Source organism: Sebastes umbrosus, chromosome 15, assembly GCF_015220745.1.
Source record: "Sebastes umbrosus isolate fSebUmb1 chromosome 15, fSebUmb1.pri, whole genome shotgun sequence".
In the NCBI taxonomy this organism is placed as follows: Eukaryota; Metazoa; Chordata; class Actinopteri; order Perciformes; family Sebastidae; genus Sebastes; species Sebastes umbrosus.
Genome location: NC_051283.1, coordinates 12,381,142 through 12,399,103, shown reverse-complemented (window position 1 = coordinate 12,399,103; position 17,962 = coordinate 12,381,142). Strand labels below are relative to the sequence as shown.

The 17,962-nt window shown below is 40.9% G+C and overlaps 1 protein-coding gene across 3 annotated transcripts in view; it reads left to right on the top strand.

Moving 5' to 3' along the window:
- The first annotated feature begins 1,504 nt into the window (after positions 1–1,504).
- The window catches only part of LOC119502635, a 31,740-nt gene continuing 15,282 nt past the window's right edge, over positions 1,505–17,962 (top strand). Inside the window, exons 1-5 of one of the 3 annotated variants that reach the window (XM_037793652.1) lie at positions 1,505–1,816; positions 6,093–6,342; positions 7,168–8,083; positions 10,346–10,489; positions 11,352–11,485. In XM_037793652.1, coding sequence (XP_037649580.1) covers positions 1,527–1,816; positions 6,093–6,342; positions 7,168–8,083; positions 10,346–10,489; positions 11,352–11,485 — 1,734 coding nt within the window. In that variant the 5' untranslated portion in view covers positions 1,505–1,526. The remainder of the gene's footprint in view (positions 1,817–6,092; positions 6,343–7,167; positions 8,084–10,345; positions 10,490–11,351; positions 11,486–17,962) is intronic. The other 2 variants (XM_037793651.1, XM_037793650.1) reach the window with 2 other exon arrangements.

The following is a 17,962-nucleotide window of genomic DNA, read 5'->3' as shown; positions in this document are numbered from 1 at the left end:
TCTCTCTCTCCCTCCTCTCTCTCTCTGCCTCCCTCCCTCCCTCCCTCCTCTCTCTCCCACTCTCAGTATCCTCTCCAGTCATGATATGCCCACATTTTCACATGAGTGATTAAGATAAATTCAGTAGGTGAGCTAAAATGTCAATAACTAATAACTTTTTAGAGCTAAAAACTATTATTTTTTCTATTCTTCTTTCTATTCTTTCTTCTTCTTTCTATTCTTTTAAATAAATATTCCTTTATGAAAAGAAAAAAATATATATAAAAAATATAATAATATATGATAGTATGTATGGATATATATTTGGTGGGTTTATGAATATCTATATGGGTATGGGTATGTATAAATGTAGATATTGAAATGTATGTTTGTGTGTGTGTATATATATATATATATTGTTATATATATATTATATATTGTTGTTATATCTTTGCCCCCCTTATGTGTTTTTATTTATATATATATATATATACATATATATATATGTATATATATATATTGTTATATATATATTGTTATATATATATTATATATTGTTGTTATATCTTTGCCCCCCTTATGTGTTTTTATTTATATATATATATATATATATATATATATATATAATTTCTAATGCTGATGGTGTTTTCTTTTGTGTACTTCTTTTGTCTCTTTATTCGTTTCTATATTCATTACTTAAAATTGTGCTTATAAACTTTTGTAAGTATGTACTGTAAAATTTATACATGAAAACAATTTTAAAAAAATCCAGTTTAAAAAAAATAAAAAAAATAACTAAATTAAAAAATTAAAAAAATTAAAAAATTAAAAAATGAAATAAAATAAAATAAAATGAAATAAAATGATAAATGACACATTATATCCACCTTGTTCCATTGTCTTATGATAAGCTATATAGGGTTCCATTGTCTCCATACATGAAGAGCAATCATGGGATTGCCCGGCAGTTTAACATATATGTCCACTTCCTGCTCACTAGTCGTGAAATTGATGCTTAACAGGGTGGAACCATCGACAGTAAATTTGAATGTCATTTCTGCTTTCGCATATGACCGGGTGTAATTAGTTTCCTGCAATGCGCCGTGCGCGGAAACAGTCGGGATAATGAAATGCGCGCTGGCCTTCAACCCTTCAACCCAACATATATAAAGATGAGGATCATAAATAATCCTCCTGATCAGGTTATTCTGGGACACAGAATCAACTTTAGACTATGTGAGTTCAGGATTTATTCACTGGTAAATGATAGGAAAGGCTAATCATGTGGATATATACTATATATATACAGTCCAGCATGTTTGAATGTAATACATTTGTAGGCCTACACTTGATGCACATTCATTCATTCATTCATTCACTAGATCATATACCTATACTACTAAAAAACTATAACATGAAATCATTGATAATAATTGATTATTCTAGAATTCCAACTGGTTGCTATGGCAGCCTGCCAACATGGCACGCGCCAGATCAATGTTTCCTTTCAAAGAAGCTGGTTCAAAACAAAGAACTAATGAAGAGTGATGGACGACATGCCAATGTGTTTGAACACCAGAGAGAAAATAATGATGCAGGAATTCGGAAATCCTGATCCTGGTGTGCCACCACCAACTCCGAAACGGACTGTGAGCCCATTTGTGCCTTTTGCGCGCTCCACCTGGATTCATCCACACGCGCCCATAGACGACTTTGATCGTGTCTGCAAAACCATCTGGAGCAGAGCGAAGGAGGCCGAGGGCAGAGGTCAGAGGTCACCCGAGACATGGCAGAATAAAGACTGCACGGCTCCAGACAACAAACCAGGTCATCATTGGTAAGTAAGGCTGAGTCCAACCACATCCATAGTTATAGACACTGTTAAGAATTTCCCAGTAAAATGACAGTAAAGAACTGGCAGCAGGGTTGCCTTTATGTTACTGTTAAATTAACATTATTATACTGTCGCTGAAATTTACAGCTTTGTACTGTTAATGAAAAATACAGTTTGAACTGTTTTATTTTATTAATTTCACAGTATTTTACAGTTAATTTACTGTTTAAAGATACATTATATAGCTGTTTTTCACCTTTCTTTTACATTATCTTACTGATTTGTTTTAATGTACTATTTAGGTTGTATTTTTCACATACATTTTAATAAAAATATTTTTTTGCCTAGATGAATAGACTTAGCAGGTTACAGACATAGGAATAGTCACACTAAATACAATTAAAGGTACTTGTTAGGAAAAAGGCTATAATAGACTTGTTGACACTTTTCCCAAAATATCTGTCTATAGCTGGCTACAAGCACAGAATGCAAACCATAACAACATGTGAGTGAAGAACAATAAAGCTAATTCACTGATTTTACAAACATGTACAATGTACAAGCCTCACATGTGCAGATCAGGTCCCAGAATTAAAAAAATACTGCATGAAACTGTTACTGATGATACTTTAGACAGTTGATCAGCAGTAAAGTGCTGTTTTTTTAAGAATGCATTATAGTTCAGTTAAAAAACAGCCTATATGAGCGTAATTTAACAGTAATTTTACATTTTTTGTCTGTATTTCAAAATGACAGAATTTTTTTTTAAAAAATGACATGTTTCGTTTGTGATTTATATGTAAATAGTCGATTTACAGTATTTTTTTAATCACAATCGTAATTATCTGTATTTAAGCTTTTCTTGATCATTTTTAAAGATAATTATTCTGTTTTTTTAGAGGTTTATGACTCTATTTTAACAATTCATTTTTGTTAGAAGAAAAGGATTTCATGGAATTCTAAAAATATTTCTTGTAAAAGTACAGATTTTTTTTTTGCAAAACTTCTGAGTTAATGTAAATTTGGGCTTTTGCAACGTAAAAATACATGTTTCATTTGGGATTTATATGTAAATGGTCTTAGATTTACGGTGTATGACTATTCTAACAATAAATATATGTTAAAAGTAAAATATTTATTGTAAAATTACAGTAATAAAGGCTAAATATATAAAGATAATTACTTTTTTTTTTTTAAAGTTTATTTATGTTAATTAACGGACAGTATTTTTCCGTTTTTTCACAGAAGTTTTCTGGCGCCCCTGCTGCCGGAAAATTTTCGTTATTTTACACTTTTTTTTTTTACAGTGTGGGGAATGCATGATAGCATTGCAGCAATGGTAGCTTTCTATGTGCTATCACTCCTTTTTTCATCCCTCTTTTTTCGCCAGTTTACACACAGATCAAGTATAAAAGTGGGAAACCAACACACAATATCATGAAGTTATATATCATTGTAAAGCCTAGACTATAATCTATCCATCGGTCACATTGTCATGATACTGAGATTAAGAGAATTTGACCTTTGACCTCTAATGCTGTAATCGGGCAAATTCTGAATGCCACCGCAAATGCTCTTATAACAAACTACATATTGATTTGATCTGATGTACCTATGGATAGTTCCAGCATAAAGAGCACAAAAATAGCGTTAAAATGATATATTACATGACTAACAACAATAACAACATTTCTTATCAGAATAAACGTAACTTTGTGCAGTTTGTATCTGATAGAATCAAGTAAGTAAGGCTGAGCCGCCCAACCAGTGGTACGTGACATCCATAGTTATAGCTAGTTACACAAAAGAAACCCAAACGCTGTAATGTGTCAGTAAATTGGGCCTTAGAGTTGGTCTATAAAAGGACCTTCATAGTCAACTCACAGTAGTGTTTTATATCTTTTACAATACAGTATTTCTCATATTATAGTGCTATACTTTTGCAGGCTTATACAGTGTACAAATGATGCTCATGCAGCTAGATTATTTTGTTCTTAAGTGTGGTATCATCTCTTTTTTCCTTTGTGAGTGTGAGGCTATACTCAATATCTGATTATAGAAGTTAATACTTTAATATAAAAAAGTAGAATATAGTGACTTTAGGATGATGCCGTTGGTCTATTATCCCATAGGAAATTAGAGTGTGTCTGTGTAGATTAGGACAAAGTGAAACAGTCTAATGATTGTGGATGGTTTTTAGTAATCATCAAGGTACTAATAAAGGTTTCTTAATTAGGTTTCTAATAAAGTCCCTTCATTAAAGGAACAGTGTGTAACATTACGGGGGATCTATTGGCAGAAATGGAACATAATATTTATAACTACATTAGAGTATAATCACCTGAAACTAAGAATCGTGTTTTCGTTATAGCTTAGAATGAGCCCTTCGTATCTACATAGCGACGGGGTCCTCTTCACGGAGTCCTCCATGGAGCTCAGCCGTGTTTCTACAGTAGCCCAGAACGGACAAACCAAACATTGGTTCTAGAGAGAGCCTTTCGCGTTTTTACGTTTACCTGAAGGCCACCGTAGTACTCCGACACACTTATGGAACTGCGGAGAGCCACAGAGTGGAAAACCGTGGCAACGACAGCCGCCGTCTGACTTCCGTTGCTCTTAAAGTAGTGTTATCAAGCCATTTACACATGATCAGCAGTAAAATCGATCCGTGGTGGCTGTGCCATTGTTTTCCTATGGGGAAAGCGGTGTCGCCCGACTTGGCAGAAACACTTCCCCTGGCGTGGCACACCGCTCGAAATTGCTACCTGCGCTCAAAGTTGAAATTATTTCACCTTTGACCTCTGCTGCTGCTGCTGACCTTTCAAAGCACAACCAATGAGCACAGCTGCATCTGTTGTTGTTGCCTAGGAACAGTGAATGGCATTCCTCGCGCTGTTTTTGGGGATGTATTTTACCTGCTGCCTCTGCAGGTCTCTGCGTCCCTACTTCACAATGAGTGAATAGCATATCTCTTATCACGTGAAGGCAGCTTTATGGTAAGGATGGCCTCCGAGCGAGGGAAATGACGTTGCCACATTTTGCACTCGGCGGCTCACGTTACCGCAGTCTTGGAAAGGGAGGAGTGAGCGGAGGGGTACCCAGTTGGTTGCAATCTGCTACCAGACCACTAGATGCCGCAAAATCCTACAAATTTTACCTTTAAGCGTGTATAAGTAGTATAAAATTAATTAATTAATTAATGATTACTAATGCTTTATAGATCAGGTACAAGCCATTAATAGGAAGTTAGTAATGTTGTTATAAATGTTGGTAATCCATTGGTATTAAGTCATTAATATAGGGTTATGAGTTTCTCTCTGCAGCTGTTATTGTATGGCATGGTTCTTACAACAAATGGCTTATGATCTATTGTAGTGATCATTCTGAAGTTTTTGACCTGCAACTTCTATACAAGCTGTTTTGTTGTCAGCCTTGCCTACAGTTTCAATTTAAAATTCTCTACATTATTTGCCTAAATTGGATAAGGCTGTGTAAAAAATGGCTGAATGAACTGATGGAGGGATGGATGACAAGTTGAGGCTTATATGTTCTCAACATTGCAGTGTGTATAGGGCTGCTGTGCAGTCATAGACCCACTATATAATGTTAATGTACACCATCTGCTCACTGGCCTCCTGGAGCTTCCGTGACGTCGCCGTTATCATAAGCGTGTCTCACCGGGCCGTCTGTTCCGCGTCGCGGCTCGACAGGATGGTGACTAAGGAGTAGCCTCATTAAAAAGTCATGGTTAGAAGCTGGTGCTGCACCATACATACAGGATGGAGCCGCTGACCTAACGGTTCCTGCTCTTCTTAAACATTGGGTTAAACTTTCAAATTAAAATGATTTATTATAATCACGATGACTCGTAACAGTATCAACTGGTCAACCTATGGACCCATGTCGTTCGTAGGTCTATAGGTCAACCAGTTAGTTTAGAATATTACGAAAGGTGTGCTATTAGTTCTCAAAATATGATGGAAAAAAAAGGCAGAAAACTCTTCCAGTGCCTCCAATTAAACCTGTTTTGAGTATGTTCATGACACAAGTGACCTTTTCTGTATACTACCTGATTCACTCTGAAACTCCTAAAAACTATGTTGGTAGATGTAAACTCATCTCACACAGCTATCAGACATTTCTCCTTCGTTATGAAAAGACTGCATGAGCAAGTTAACCTTGTACTGGTAGTGATTTTGGTGTGATGGCCTGTTATGTATTAAAGGTGTTTTAACCCCGCCACTCTCCCACACATGCCTGCGTCTCTCTGCACGTCTAGGGCCGAGGAGCAGCAGAGAGAGGCAGATGATTTGGGTCTGAGCGCATGGTATGAAGAGGACAAGCAGCAATACCACGTCGCCTTCGCCCTTCCTTCCTCTTATCTCTCGGGCCCCAGACGTCCCCACGTTGCCGAGGCTGAACAGGTACTGAGCCCTGTGATGGAAGGAGAGATGAAACGAAACGAGGAGGAGGCAAAGAGGAAACGAAGTTTGGTGAGCGTGAGGACTTTGGAAGCTGACTGTACCCTAGTATGGCCTCTACTTTGAAACCAAAAATATCACAACATTATCTATTATATTATAAAACCTGATAATTAAAGGGACTGTTTGTAAGAATCAGAAATGCTTGTTAACAGCGACACCAGTGGCCGTTAAGTCAACGAAAGTCAGCGTTGGGCTCGCGCTTGCTCGCTCTACATAGGCATGAACAAGCATCGCTCAAAACAGTGAGGCGACACACGTCAGCTAAAACCACAATATCACTCTATATTTCACCTGCTTGGCAGTAATGTTAGCTGACCAGACGAAGGTCTCTCCATGAATCATTGCTGATCCTAGTGTTGGCTTTTCCTGCTTCAGCCCCGCTGCTTCAGCCCCGAAAGGGTGAAGCAGCGGGGCTGAAGCAGGAAGAGAAACGTTATCGTCTCCGACCGCAGCCAGAGGGAGACACCGGCACCCGGTCGGAGACGATAACGTTTCTCGCTGTGGAGCCCCATCACTTCACAAGACACGGGAAACCTCCGTTGGTCTGGAGGAGCTCCACTGTACATTCACTAGATATTCTCAAAGCTAAACTAACTCTTCTGCAGTGTGTAGTGAGCGTGCATGAACGTGAGGTGGAGCCAGCATGAGCGCGTTGTGTTAGTGAAGACAAGCAGGCAGAGGAGCGGTCTGAACAGCGCAGCCACACGCGAGCGCGCATATGCGAGCGCGCATATGCGAGCGCGCATATGCGAGCGCGCATATGCGAGCGCGCATGGGAAACCAACCCGGTAGATTTATACGTGTAAAAAGTTACAAACAGTCTCTTTAAGTATATAAATATTTTCTGTTAACAATTCACTGTTATTTCAGGAGGAAGATGCAGGAGTAAAACAAATGAGTGTGGAAAATTCCCTCAAGAAGATTTTGGTCTCCCAATCCAGCAGCAGAAGAAGAGACAAACAGACCTCGGGACCTCAACCTCAACCTCTGGCGACGAATCCCGTCCGCTGCGAAAGTGAGGATGAGAAGAATATAATCGTCAGTTCTGACAGTGGTTCTAGCGATGATGATGATTTTGTAGCTCTACCCAGGGTGCGTAGTTGTGGCACTGATAGTAGCGATAGTGACTCGGAGGTTGAAAACGACTGCGAGGAAGAGCGAAATACAATTTCTCACTCATTTGATGGACTAAGTTCGGACGGCGAGCAGGATTCCCCATCTCCCAGCACAGAGAAGGACTTTCCTCCAGAATCCACCATCAAGGCTGGCATTCTACCATGCCCCACAAGGCCTCCAGCCGCAGGGAAGATGCATAGCCAGTGGGAGACTCCCCTTTCATTACACCCACATGACATCCCCACTGCTACTCTGGCAAGCTGCGTGACCGCCCATGTGCGGGCTCCTGTCCAAGGCAAAGCAAAAGCACCTCGGGCGAAATCGAAAAACAGAGCACCACCGGCAGCTCCAACGCAGCAGGAGGCTTATGACCTACTGGCTGACTTTCCAGTTCTGCAGCCCCCGGAGAAACCTTTGGGCGTACTGCATGATGGGAATCCCAAGACCAAGGGTGCGGAGGGGAACCGAGGGATTACTAACTCACAAAACCAAGGCCAAGAGAGCAGGGCTTCCCATCAGAGGAGGATGGAAAATGTGCCCCACGAGGTCTCCTCCATCTGTGAAGGAGATCAGAAATCTGTGCTGGACCTTCAAACATTTGGCTCCACCGGCATCTCCCCTACCATCAGCTGCGAGGTACCCAGGGCCAACAACCAGCCGCCTCCTAGAGGTAATACATCTGCCGTGTGTCTCTCCCTAGCCGTGCTCTACATATGCCTCTCCTATCAGTTGAATAATCTGGTTATCATTAATAACATTTATGCGATTTTAACACCCTTTGGAGCTACAAATGCACAAACTCACACAACCTGTCTGAGACTCTATTATTGGTATTAATGACACTGTCATACTCTGGTTAATTAAAGGCAGGAGAGATGCAGCAGCACCTGTACCAGGCAGAAAAACGCTGGCTCTCAGAAGTTGCACATTTTGCAAAAGTCCAGCTCTACCCTTTTCTCTCTCAGCCATTTTTTAAAAAACTCATTTTAATGAACCTCTTTTGTTTCTGCCACATAGCAAGCGAGCTTTGCTTCACTACTTTGTTTACTTTTCTGAACTTGTGACCTACTTCTTGAATACGTCGATAGCAAAAACAGCCAAATCAGGGGGCAGCGCTCCGTGCTACTCAGACAGGCCCACCCACATACAATCACACACACGCGCATGCAAACATTGCGTCTCTCTGCGTAGGTGTTAACACGCAGCGACTCCGCATCGGCGTTGCAGAGAAGTCCTCAGTCGAATGACTCAGTGGGAAAATGTTTTCATAATGAGGGGATTATTGTGCAGTGGCAAAGTGAATTACACGGAGAGCCTTCCATACTGGCTGCTGGTGCAGAACAGAGCAGTGGACACAGATAGGAATTAAGTCAACAGCAACTCAAGCACACTGTTAGTTTTAGTAGGGAGTACGGCTTGTACAGTAATATATTACCTCCCGCACACTTTGCAGTGGGGTCACACCTTTTGCTATTGTAACTATGATTAAAGGCCCCCATATCTTGCTCATTTTCAGGTTCATACTTGTATTTTGTGTTTCTACTATAACATGTTTACATGCTGTAATGTTAAAAAAAATGGACCTTTCATACTGTCTGCTTGATTATGCCTGTATCTATCTTTACTTCCTGTTAGCTGATGTCATTCACATAGGTTGCGTCCAAACTCCCATACTAACATGCTATTCAGTACGCTAAAACAACCCCGTTTTCACTCCCAATACCGCCCCTCGGCATCTGAAACTGACGGACGGAGGCACCCTTTAGCAACAGTACGTGACGAACCGGGCTTTCAACTAACTCCAATGTAAATGTGTTATTTGACAGTCAGAGCAAGTGACGTAGTATTAATAGCATGAGAGCCAAACAAACAAGACTTTAAACCAGGAGACCACTGTTATAGTGTCCCGTGTGAAACTAAAAGTGACTTATTTTATCACGTCAGTCTTTGGTCACGTGGCTCGTCGGTATATTGTCAGTCCTGTGAGTCATGCGAGTCGCTAGTCAGTGAAGTTAACGTCAACCCCGACCGTTTCCTAACCCTAACTAAGTGGTTGTGATGCCTAAATCTAATTTCCTGTGAAAGCGGAAGTATATTTTGAAAGCACACTATGCATGTAACGAACGTATACTGAAACGCCGTCCCTGGTTCATCCAAAATCTAACACAAGAGGGGTACTCTGTGCATCGGTCTCCGATGCCGAGTGGCACTGACCAAGCAGCGGTATTTCACGAGTTGGGAGTGAGAATGTGTTGCTAAAACAGTATATGAGATTTTTTTTAGTATGTCCAAAATGTCTGAATGAAACCAATAGTATTTTGTGACATCACAAAATTACAAAAATCCTGACCGCTTGTTTAAAGGCACATTTCTGAATATGGGCTGTGTTTATTTCTCCATGGATTGAGCGATACTTTCCCAGTATTTATATAACACTTAAACCTGCCTTATAATAAAAAACAACATGAAAAAATCTCCCTTTTTACAATGCGGCACCTTTAAGAAATTTAGTGTAATTTAGGCATATTTTCATGCTAGGGTAATATACGATTCAGTTATATTTAACTCTGTTTGAATTCCCTTCTGCTTCCTAACAGGTGCACGACTGCACCTGAAGCCAGCTCTGCTCAGCTCAATAAACCTGCACATGTGATACATACCGCTGGCACTCCTCCAGCAGTTTGCAGTCAGTGCTGATATGATAGAATTACCTTCTGATAGCGTAGCCCTGTTGATTCAATAGCACTTTGTTGATCCCCTGAGGAGGGATGGGAGGGGGTGGCTGCTGAAAGTTCCTTTGCAGAGTAAAATAACACAATTCTATTAAGCTTACCATCTGCATCACACTTAACATGACACAGGCCAGACAAGACGATGTGCATGTGAAATGGGTATAGTGCTAATCCTTGCCCCCTTGCTGTGCATATTGCAGTTGCAGCAGGTACAGATGGCATGGATGTTAATGCCAGGTCCTGGGCGAGTGCTGCCAAGGCGGGCATGAAGCAAGCAGCTGCCCCTCAGGAGAAAGCCAGACCTTGTACCTTTCAGCAGATAGTTACCATTAACAGAGCCAAAGGTAAGCTTATACCTTGGCATCTTTAGCCAATGTGTGTGTGTGTGTGTGTGTGTTTGGAGTTGTGTGAGCGAGGGGTAAGTATTGTGTTTCACGGTGGGCCACATGAAGAATTCATCATGATCATCACTGGTTGAGCGCATTTATTTTGCAACACCAACCGAGCTGATGGCTCCAGCGTGTCCTCTCGCCCTTTATGCACTGCGCTTCAAAGGGTCGGCGTGTAGCATTTTCAAACATCAATATATCATTGTCAAATTAATTGTGATATTTAATTTCGCTGTATTTACCGCATGCAAATGAGGCTGCGGTCGAGATGATTGGTGGTCTCTCGATCTCACACGAGTGGTATTGTTACTACTTGTGACATCAGTTAATCTGTGCCTTTTATCAAGCTCAACACCCAACACTGACAGATCTCTGGCACAGTTTGGTCCGATATTGATATGAATAATTAAGTGATATTTTTTACAACACAGACAGGTAATCTAGTCAGTTTTAAAGCAGAGATCCAACAAAAATGTAGAGAAGAGGTTAGAGCAGCAAAAATGAATTGATTAATCGATTAGTTGTCAACTATTGAATAAACTGCCAACTATTTTGATAATCGCTTTGAGTATTTCTTTAAAAAAAAAAGAAGTCAAGATTCTCCAATTCCAGCTTCTTAAATGTGAATATGCCTTTGAGTGTGGCATTCAAAATCTGAGAACGACTGATCCTCAATGGCCAACTATAGGACTTCATTTATATGTCATTACATATCAGTAGTAAGTAAAGGATACAAAAAAAAAATGCTTCCAACATTGTTTCTCATAGCTTTATCAGTTTCCTTCAGTAATCTTTTACCGCTTTTGTCCGGTCACAGCCGGGTATTCTGCCGCTCAGAACTTCCCCAACAGAGCGATTCCTTTCTATCGTGCAGCCGTTCCTGTGTGTCACGGCCCTCGACCTCGCCACCCAAATTGGTTTGTTATACCTGGTTACCCTCCAACCCATGAGGTGAGTTATATTATTGAGATTTAAATTGATTAACAAATACAATGTGTGGAGTATCACATTGATACTTTCCATGATTTTTTCCATGTCACATTGCATTTTTACCTCTTGTATTCTATACACGCATCTCATTTGTTAAAGCCTATTGTGTAGTTATAATAATGAAATAATAAAATCTGGATTTTAATAGCTTACTGATTATATGCATGTTTAACCGAGTTCAGATCTGAAAACAGGAATCAAGGGGGAGAGATTTGCTTTGAAGTGGATATAACTTTGCAGTGACACCCCACAATCACAGCACTACTTATCCTGTATTATCGCTTCGTTACACCACTTACACCTGATATGAGGCTCACTCAAATATCTATATATATATCAAGTACATTTGTAGCCTTTTCCATGTCTTCAGTGCTTCCATGGCGGTAGGTTTGCTCTGCATGTATGTATGTGAAATACCTGGGAATGAAACATCCTTCAGCCAGCCTTGAAAACTATTCCGCCATCTACCCAGCGCGATGTTGACTGACAAAGCAACAACAAACTCTTATGAAAGCTGATTCTGTTCCTAAGTGAAGAGTGCCGGTTCTGATTACTTTAGAACAAACAGCTGGCAGCCCTTGTGGTCTCTAGAATACAGGCGTAATAAGTTCAACGAGGCAAAGTGGTACTTACAGACATGTATTCGCATTATAACAGGGAGATTAGAGTACCTCCTCAGCCAATCACAATGAACAGTCGGAGCCGTGATGTAATGCTGACAAGCATTCAATCAACCCTGAAAGGCCAGTTAAACTCTTGACATTTCATTTCTGATGCCAGGAAAACATCTCAAAGTTCAGTGTATTAAAACAGCCTATTTAACTTTGCAGCAGCTAGGTGTAAACATGTAATTACAAGTACTGTAACAAGTATAACGCCAAATCCATCTACTGTACCATGACTCAGCACAGCTAAGCGCTGTAAGAGCAATCCAACTTTGTAACAATGTAGCCTATGCTACTGCAATGAAGGTTATGCATATATCTACAATGGTGAGTGCCGCACTAATTTGCCTCCTGCTGTTTTCTGCTCAGACCGTGGTGGTTGGTAAACTCATATACAGTAGCTCTGGGTATCCAGCAACAGCTCAGGCCTGCTGTTCAGATCATGGTAACTATGGTTGGCAAAGTCATATAGCTCCGGGTATCCAGCAAACACCACAATGAGAAAAAACGCTAATGACGTTTGGTGCTTTTCCAATCTGAGTTGAATTTTAATTCAACTCAAGGTGCTCAGGGCGCTCCTGTAACAACACAAGGTGCTCAACAACGCAACAGCAGCACGCCAAACGCTTCACTCTCATTGAAAACAATTACAAAAAGCTGCCACAGGCCACTAAACGCACTCTGTCTGATCAGGGCCTATAATACTACGTTACACTACGAGCGACAAAAGCAACAAAACGGCCAGCGTGGCCAGCTACATTGTCGCCAAGTCGCCGTTGAAGTGTTGTTCAAACACTAGTTGACGAAGTAAGGTCTTTAAAGGGACTGTTTGTAACTTTTTAAGCGTATAAATGTACCGGGTCGGGACACATGCCCGCTCGCATATGCGCGCTCGCGTGTGGCCGGGGCCTCGTCTCCTCTGCCTGCTTGCCTTCATTCAGACAGCGTGTGCATTCTCGCATACTCACTCCACCTCTAGACGTGAACGTGCGCTCACTCCACACTGCAGAAGAGTTAGTTTAGCTTTGAGAATATCTAGTGAATGTACAGTGGACGTTTGTGCAGAAATAAATGCTGCAGCTCCTCCAGACCAACAGAGGTCTTCCGTGTCTTGTGAAGTGACGGAGCTTGGCAGCGAGAAATGTTGTCGTCTCGTTACCGACCGGGTTCCGGTGTCTCCCCTGCTCTCTCCGGCTGTGGTCGGGAGGCGATGCTACAGGTGCAGCCGCGTCATAAACTCCTTGGTCAAAGGGCGTCGGGCAAAACTGCGGTGTGCCTGTGGAGCGGGACTGTGTGCTTGCAACTGGGCGATCAAATGTGATTCATGTGAAAATATGGGAAATGGGGCTCAGTGATCTCTATAAAAGCTGAGCACACATTGAAATGTCAAACATTAAAGACATAGTTAGACATTTTGAGAAACACATTTATTAATTTTCACGCTGAGAGTTAGATCTCATATCGTCTCACATCTCCATGCTCAACATGCTAACCTGGATGTGTTGTAGGGTAAAAAAGTGGATTAAACAAACAAAGCTTCAGATGTGCTGGTGGGGAGATTTTTTCACCCTTGGACAGAGCCTGGTTAGTTGTTTCCCCCGGTTTCCAGTCTTTATGCTAAGCTAAGCTGGCTCTAGATACATTCTGAGCGTACAGACATGAGAGTGGTTTCGACCATCTCATCTAACTTGCAGCAAGAAAGTGAATTAGCACTTTTCATAACTATTCTTTTCAGGACTACAAAGTTTGCATTGGCAGTTTGGAAGTATTTTGAAACTTCATCCACCACTCTACTCTGTTTCTGTTTTCACAATATTACATCTGTGAACACACAGCAAACATGTTTATTAGAGAGAGCTTTTGGAAGTCACAGTGTTTTCTGTAAAAATGTGCTTATTCAAAAGTCCAAATTATGAAAAGATAAAACAAACTACTTAAGTGCACTTCCCTGCTGTTCTTTAAACTTTTTTTTTTAGGTTTTTATCGTGATTCAGTAGGGACTTTGCAGTGTTAGGTAAGCAGAATATTTTCCTCCCTCTGTGTAAAAAAACAGAATATATATTTTTACATCTCCATCTTTCCCCTCTTTCTCAATCTCTCCTCGCTCTGCCCTTTCCATCTATGACCTATTTAAATTTGGGTTGCGCTTTCTCTTACCATGTGTGGTGGTGACAGTGACAGCGAGGCTTACTGCACTCTGAGGTTTGCCCCTTTGGCCTCAGCACTTCCAATCCAGCAGGATAATTACTGAAGCTGCAATGCACATTCCCCCTGGGTGGAAGTGGCAATATGGGGGTCTCTTGGTGTCAGCAGAGAAATGAGATGCAAGGAGGCCAGCCTGGGTGAGAGAGAGAGGGCAGGAGAGAGAGGAAGAGATATAGAGAGAGAGATTGTAAAATGTGTGATGGTGATGGAGAGAGACATTATAAAAGTTTTATTTTTGGCAGCAAAACAGCTGATGCGGAGATGCAAGTAAATGTTTATAGAGAGTGTGAAAAAGTTATGAGAACTATTTCAGTCACTGACACATTTTAAAATCTCTCTCTCTGTCTTTGTTTCTCTCTCACGCACATGGAAGGCTCTGGTTCACATGCATCTACCTGTTCTTGTTCTGGTGCTGACCATAACCTAAATATTCTGCTATTAAAGTTTTACAGGAAAGAGAGAAAGGCTAGATAAGGAGACGCTAAAGAGCTTTTTATCAGGCGGTAGGAGTGTGGATGAGAATGTGCATGTGTCGTAACTATTTGGGTTTCTCTTTAACCGCCAAGGCCTCTCAGGTTGAACCAAGGTCCTACATGCCACAATGTGAATTCTGAGTGTTTTATTCTCCCAGCCTTTCACTCAGCCGCCCTAACTGTTGTTTATCATTGATTTCAACCTCCTCTGTCTCAGTAATCAAATCCAGGATATTAGATACTGGCTCTAAGAAAGAGCAATTAAGTGAAGCTCCTTTTATTGTGTCAGGGAGTTGGCATACCTAGGCTGACAGTTGGGTGCCACAGCATCCAAACTAAAAAAAAAAAAAATAAAAACAGCAACAAATTGACAATTAAAAATGTTCCGCTCTTGGCAGACAAAGAAAAAGAAGTGAGTGGCCAAATGGTTTGGTTTAGCAGCCTGATCGATGGTCTGTTGCATATGCAGGATTGTCAGAAACATGGCACGTTTGGAGGGGTTTGAGAGGAGGAGGACGAGGAGGAGGGTTTAGCGGAAACTAGGATTGTACATTTGAGCCTGTGTGCCCTTCAGCTTGTGTACTGTGAGTGTGTGAGCGGCAGAGACATAAGCCGAAGTTTTCCCTCTTGCATTCTTCTCTTCTTCTTCCAGCTAATAAGCTTGTCTCCGAGCTGTTGCTAGGCTACACAGGTCTGTTGTTATTCTCCGGCAGGTGGCCTTTTCCTTCTTCAAGTCTGTGTGTGTGTGTGCCATGGAAACAGAATAAGAGCAGAACGGACGGATTGAACTGTTTTTGCGTGGTCATTTGCAGAGGTCAAAAGAAAATGGTGATTGTTGTTATATATATATATCCCACAAAATCAATTTGTATGTAATCCACGTAATTGTGAACAAGGAAATATAAAAAGCGTTGAACGCAGCGTAGGGACTCGGGAGAAGGTCGGTGCGGATGGTTGGGTCAAAAAACAAAGGACTTTAGCCCAGGAGACCGGTGTTCATGTCCCGTATGAAACCAAAAGTCAAGTCACTTACGTACATTAGTTATGCCACTTCTGGTGTTATTTCATCCCAAACCACGATCTTTTCCTAAACCTAACTAAGTAGTTTTGTTGCCTAAACCAAACCAAACCAAAAGTTTTCTTCTTGTGAATATGGAAATTTATTTTGAAAAGACTGGAACATAAATTGACGCCGGACATTCGAAGGAAAACCCACGAAAAATGAGGAATAACTTTTCATAAAATATCATTTGAACTGTTGCATGAGATTACATCGTACGGTAATATCACACGTTAGTGGAGCCCTAAAGTATGTCACACATTTTGCTGTGCCGCTAAGGTCGTCACAGATCTGAATCGACATCTGTTAAGGCCAATTCATACTTTCTTTCTTACTTACAAAAGGTGTAGTATTCCTCTAATCAATCACTCTACAGTTGATGTGACAGGATATAATGTGTTATGTACTGCAGGATGGAAACGGAAGGATTAGCGGAGGTCCAGTGAAGTGAATAAAGATGGACTCGTTTGATTAAACATGTCTCAGAAGTTAATCGACAGAACAATATCAATCAATACCACAAAAGAGACAGCCGGCATGTCGGGACTACACGCAATAGACACCAACGCTGTTGTGTAACATGTCACGCCGGCATGAGTGAGTCTGCAACTTACTGCAAGTCAGTTTATGCGGAAGTTAGCACGCTACAGTGGTTACAATGGCAACGGTGCACATAGATATGGCCACCGCTCTGACCATCCTGCTTGCTTGATTTGAATGGGAATGTCCATTCTACTCCTATTTCTATGGTGTGTGCATAAATCCTTGTGCACATTGATATCAGTGTCTGAGCCAAAGCAGATAAAGGTATGAAAAGACAGAAAGGCAAAGTGTGAAACATAGATCAAGAAATATGATCCTGAAAATCCATGAATTACACGCTACCTGCTACTTCTTCTTCACCACATTTAGCTTTAGACCTCTTAACACATCCTTGTTCTTTTGAGTGAGTGTTTGTATATTCGACCTGTTCGTGCAGGAGATGTGTTCGTGCACGTGTTGGCTTCAGTGTCCGTCTGATCCCATGTGGATTGTGTTTATGTGAACTTGTTCGGCTGAGGCAATCTTTAAAGTAAGGAGGCTGGAAAATCTTGTAACTAGGCAACAAAATAAGGTTCAGTGTGTCCAAAAGGAAAATACTTAAAAGCCCTTAAAGAATATGGGACGGTTGTCCCTCCTGTGACTGTTTTCGTGGGGGTGGAAAGAGAGCGAGCACAGAAGCAGCCAAACAGTCTCTGAGAGAGATCCATAGATTGGTTTTGAGGTGGGCACAAGAGACACAGATAGACGTGGTTATAGCTTCAATCAATGTGTTTGTTCATAATCAGGAAATCTCTGCCGTCTCTCGTTTCCAGCCTCCATTTTAACCCTTCAGTGTCTGTGAGACACCTGAGACCTCTCTGAAATATTTATCAAACTATATATATAAAAAAAACATAGAAAACAAACCTATGTTTGTATAACAAAAATACAATAAGTGAGATTCTCACTGCACCAAAAGCACAGAAATTACTACAACATACTCGAGGGGACTTGTTGAGCATTACTAATGACTCAAAGATAAGTTGCCAAGTGTTGAGGTTTTTGGCTTTCAGAGCTTTTGGATCAACCCCCACGCCCACGCTCTGGCATTTTCAAATGCTCAAAGATGGAGGATGGTGCGATGAGTGAGCACCTGGCATCACAAGACATTTTACTCTCCAGCCCAAATGCAAATGACAAAGCGGTTCTATTATTATCAGGATTATTATCACTATTACTGCATCATGATAAATTTCCTCTTCACTGCAGTTGTCAATTCAATCTCTGCTATAATTAGCTAATTCACTCATCTCTGTGGTGGAAATGCGACTTTATGATTAATATAATTTACAGCCCACCTTGATTAACCCATTTGTCCCCAAAAAAACTATATTTAGTATGATAAGCAAAAATGCCACAACTTTTGTTCTGATTGGTCAAATTTGGAGGGACATACTTTAAGTAATTAAGTATCTAACAGCACAACTTTTATTTTTTTTTTAGATCACATGAA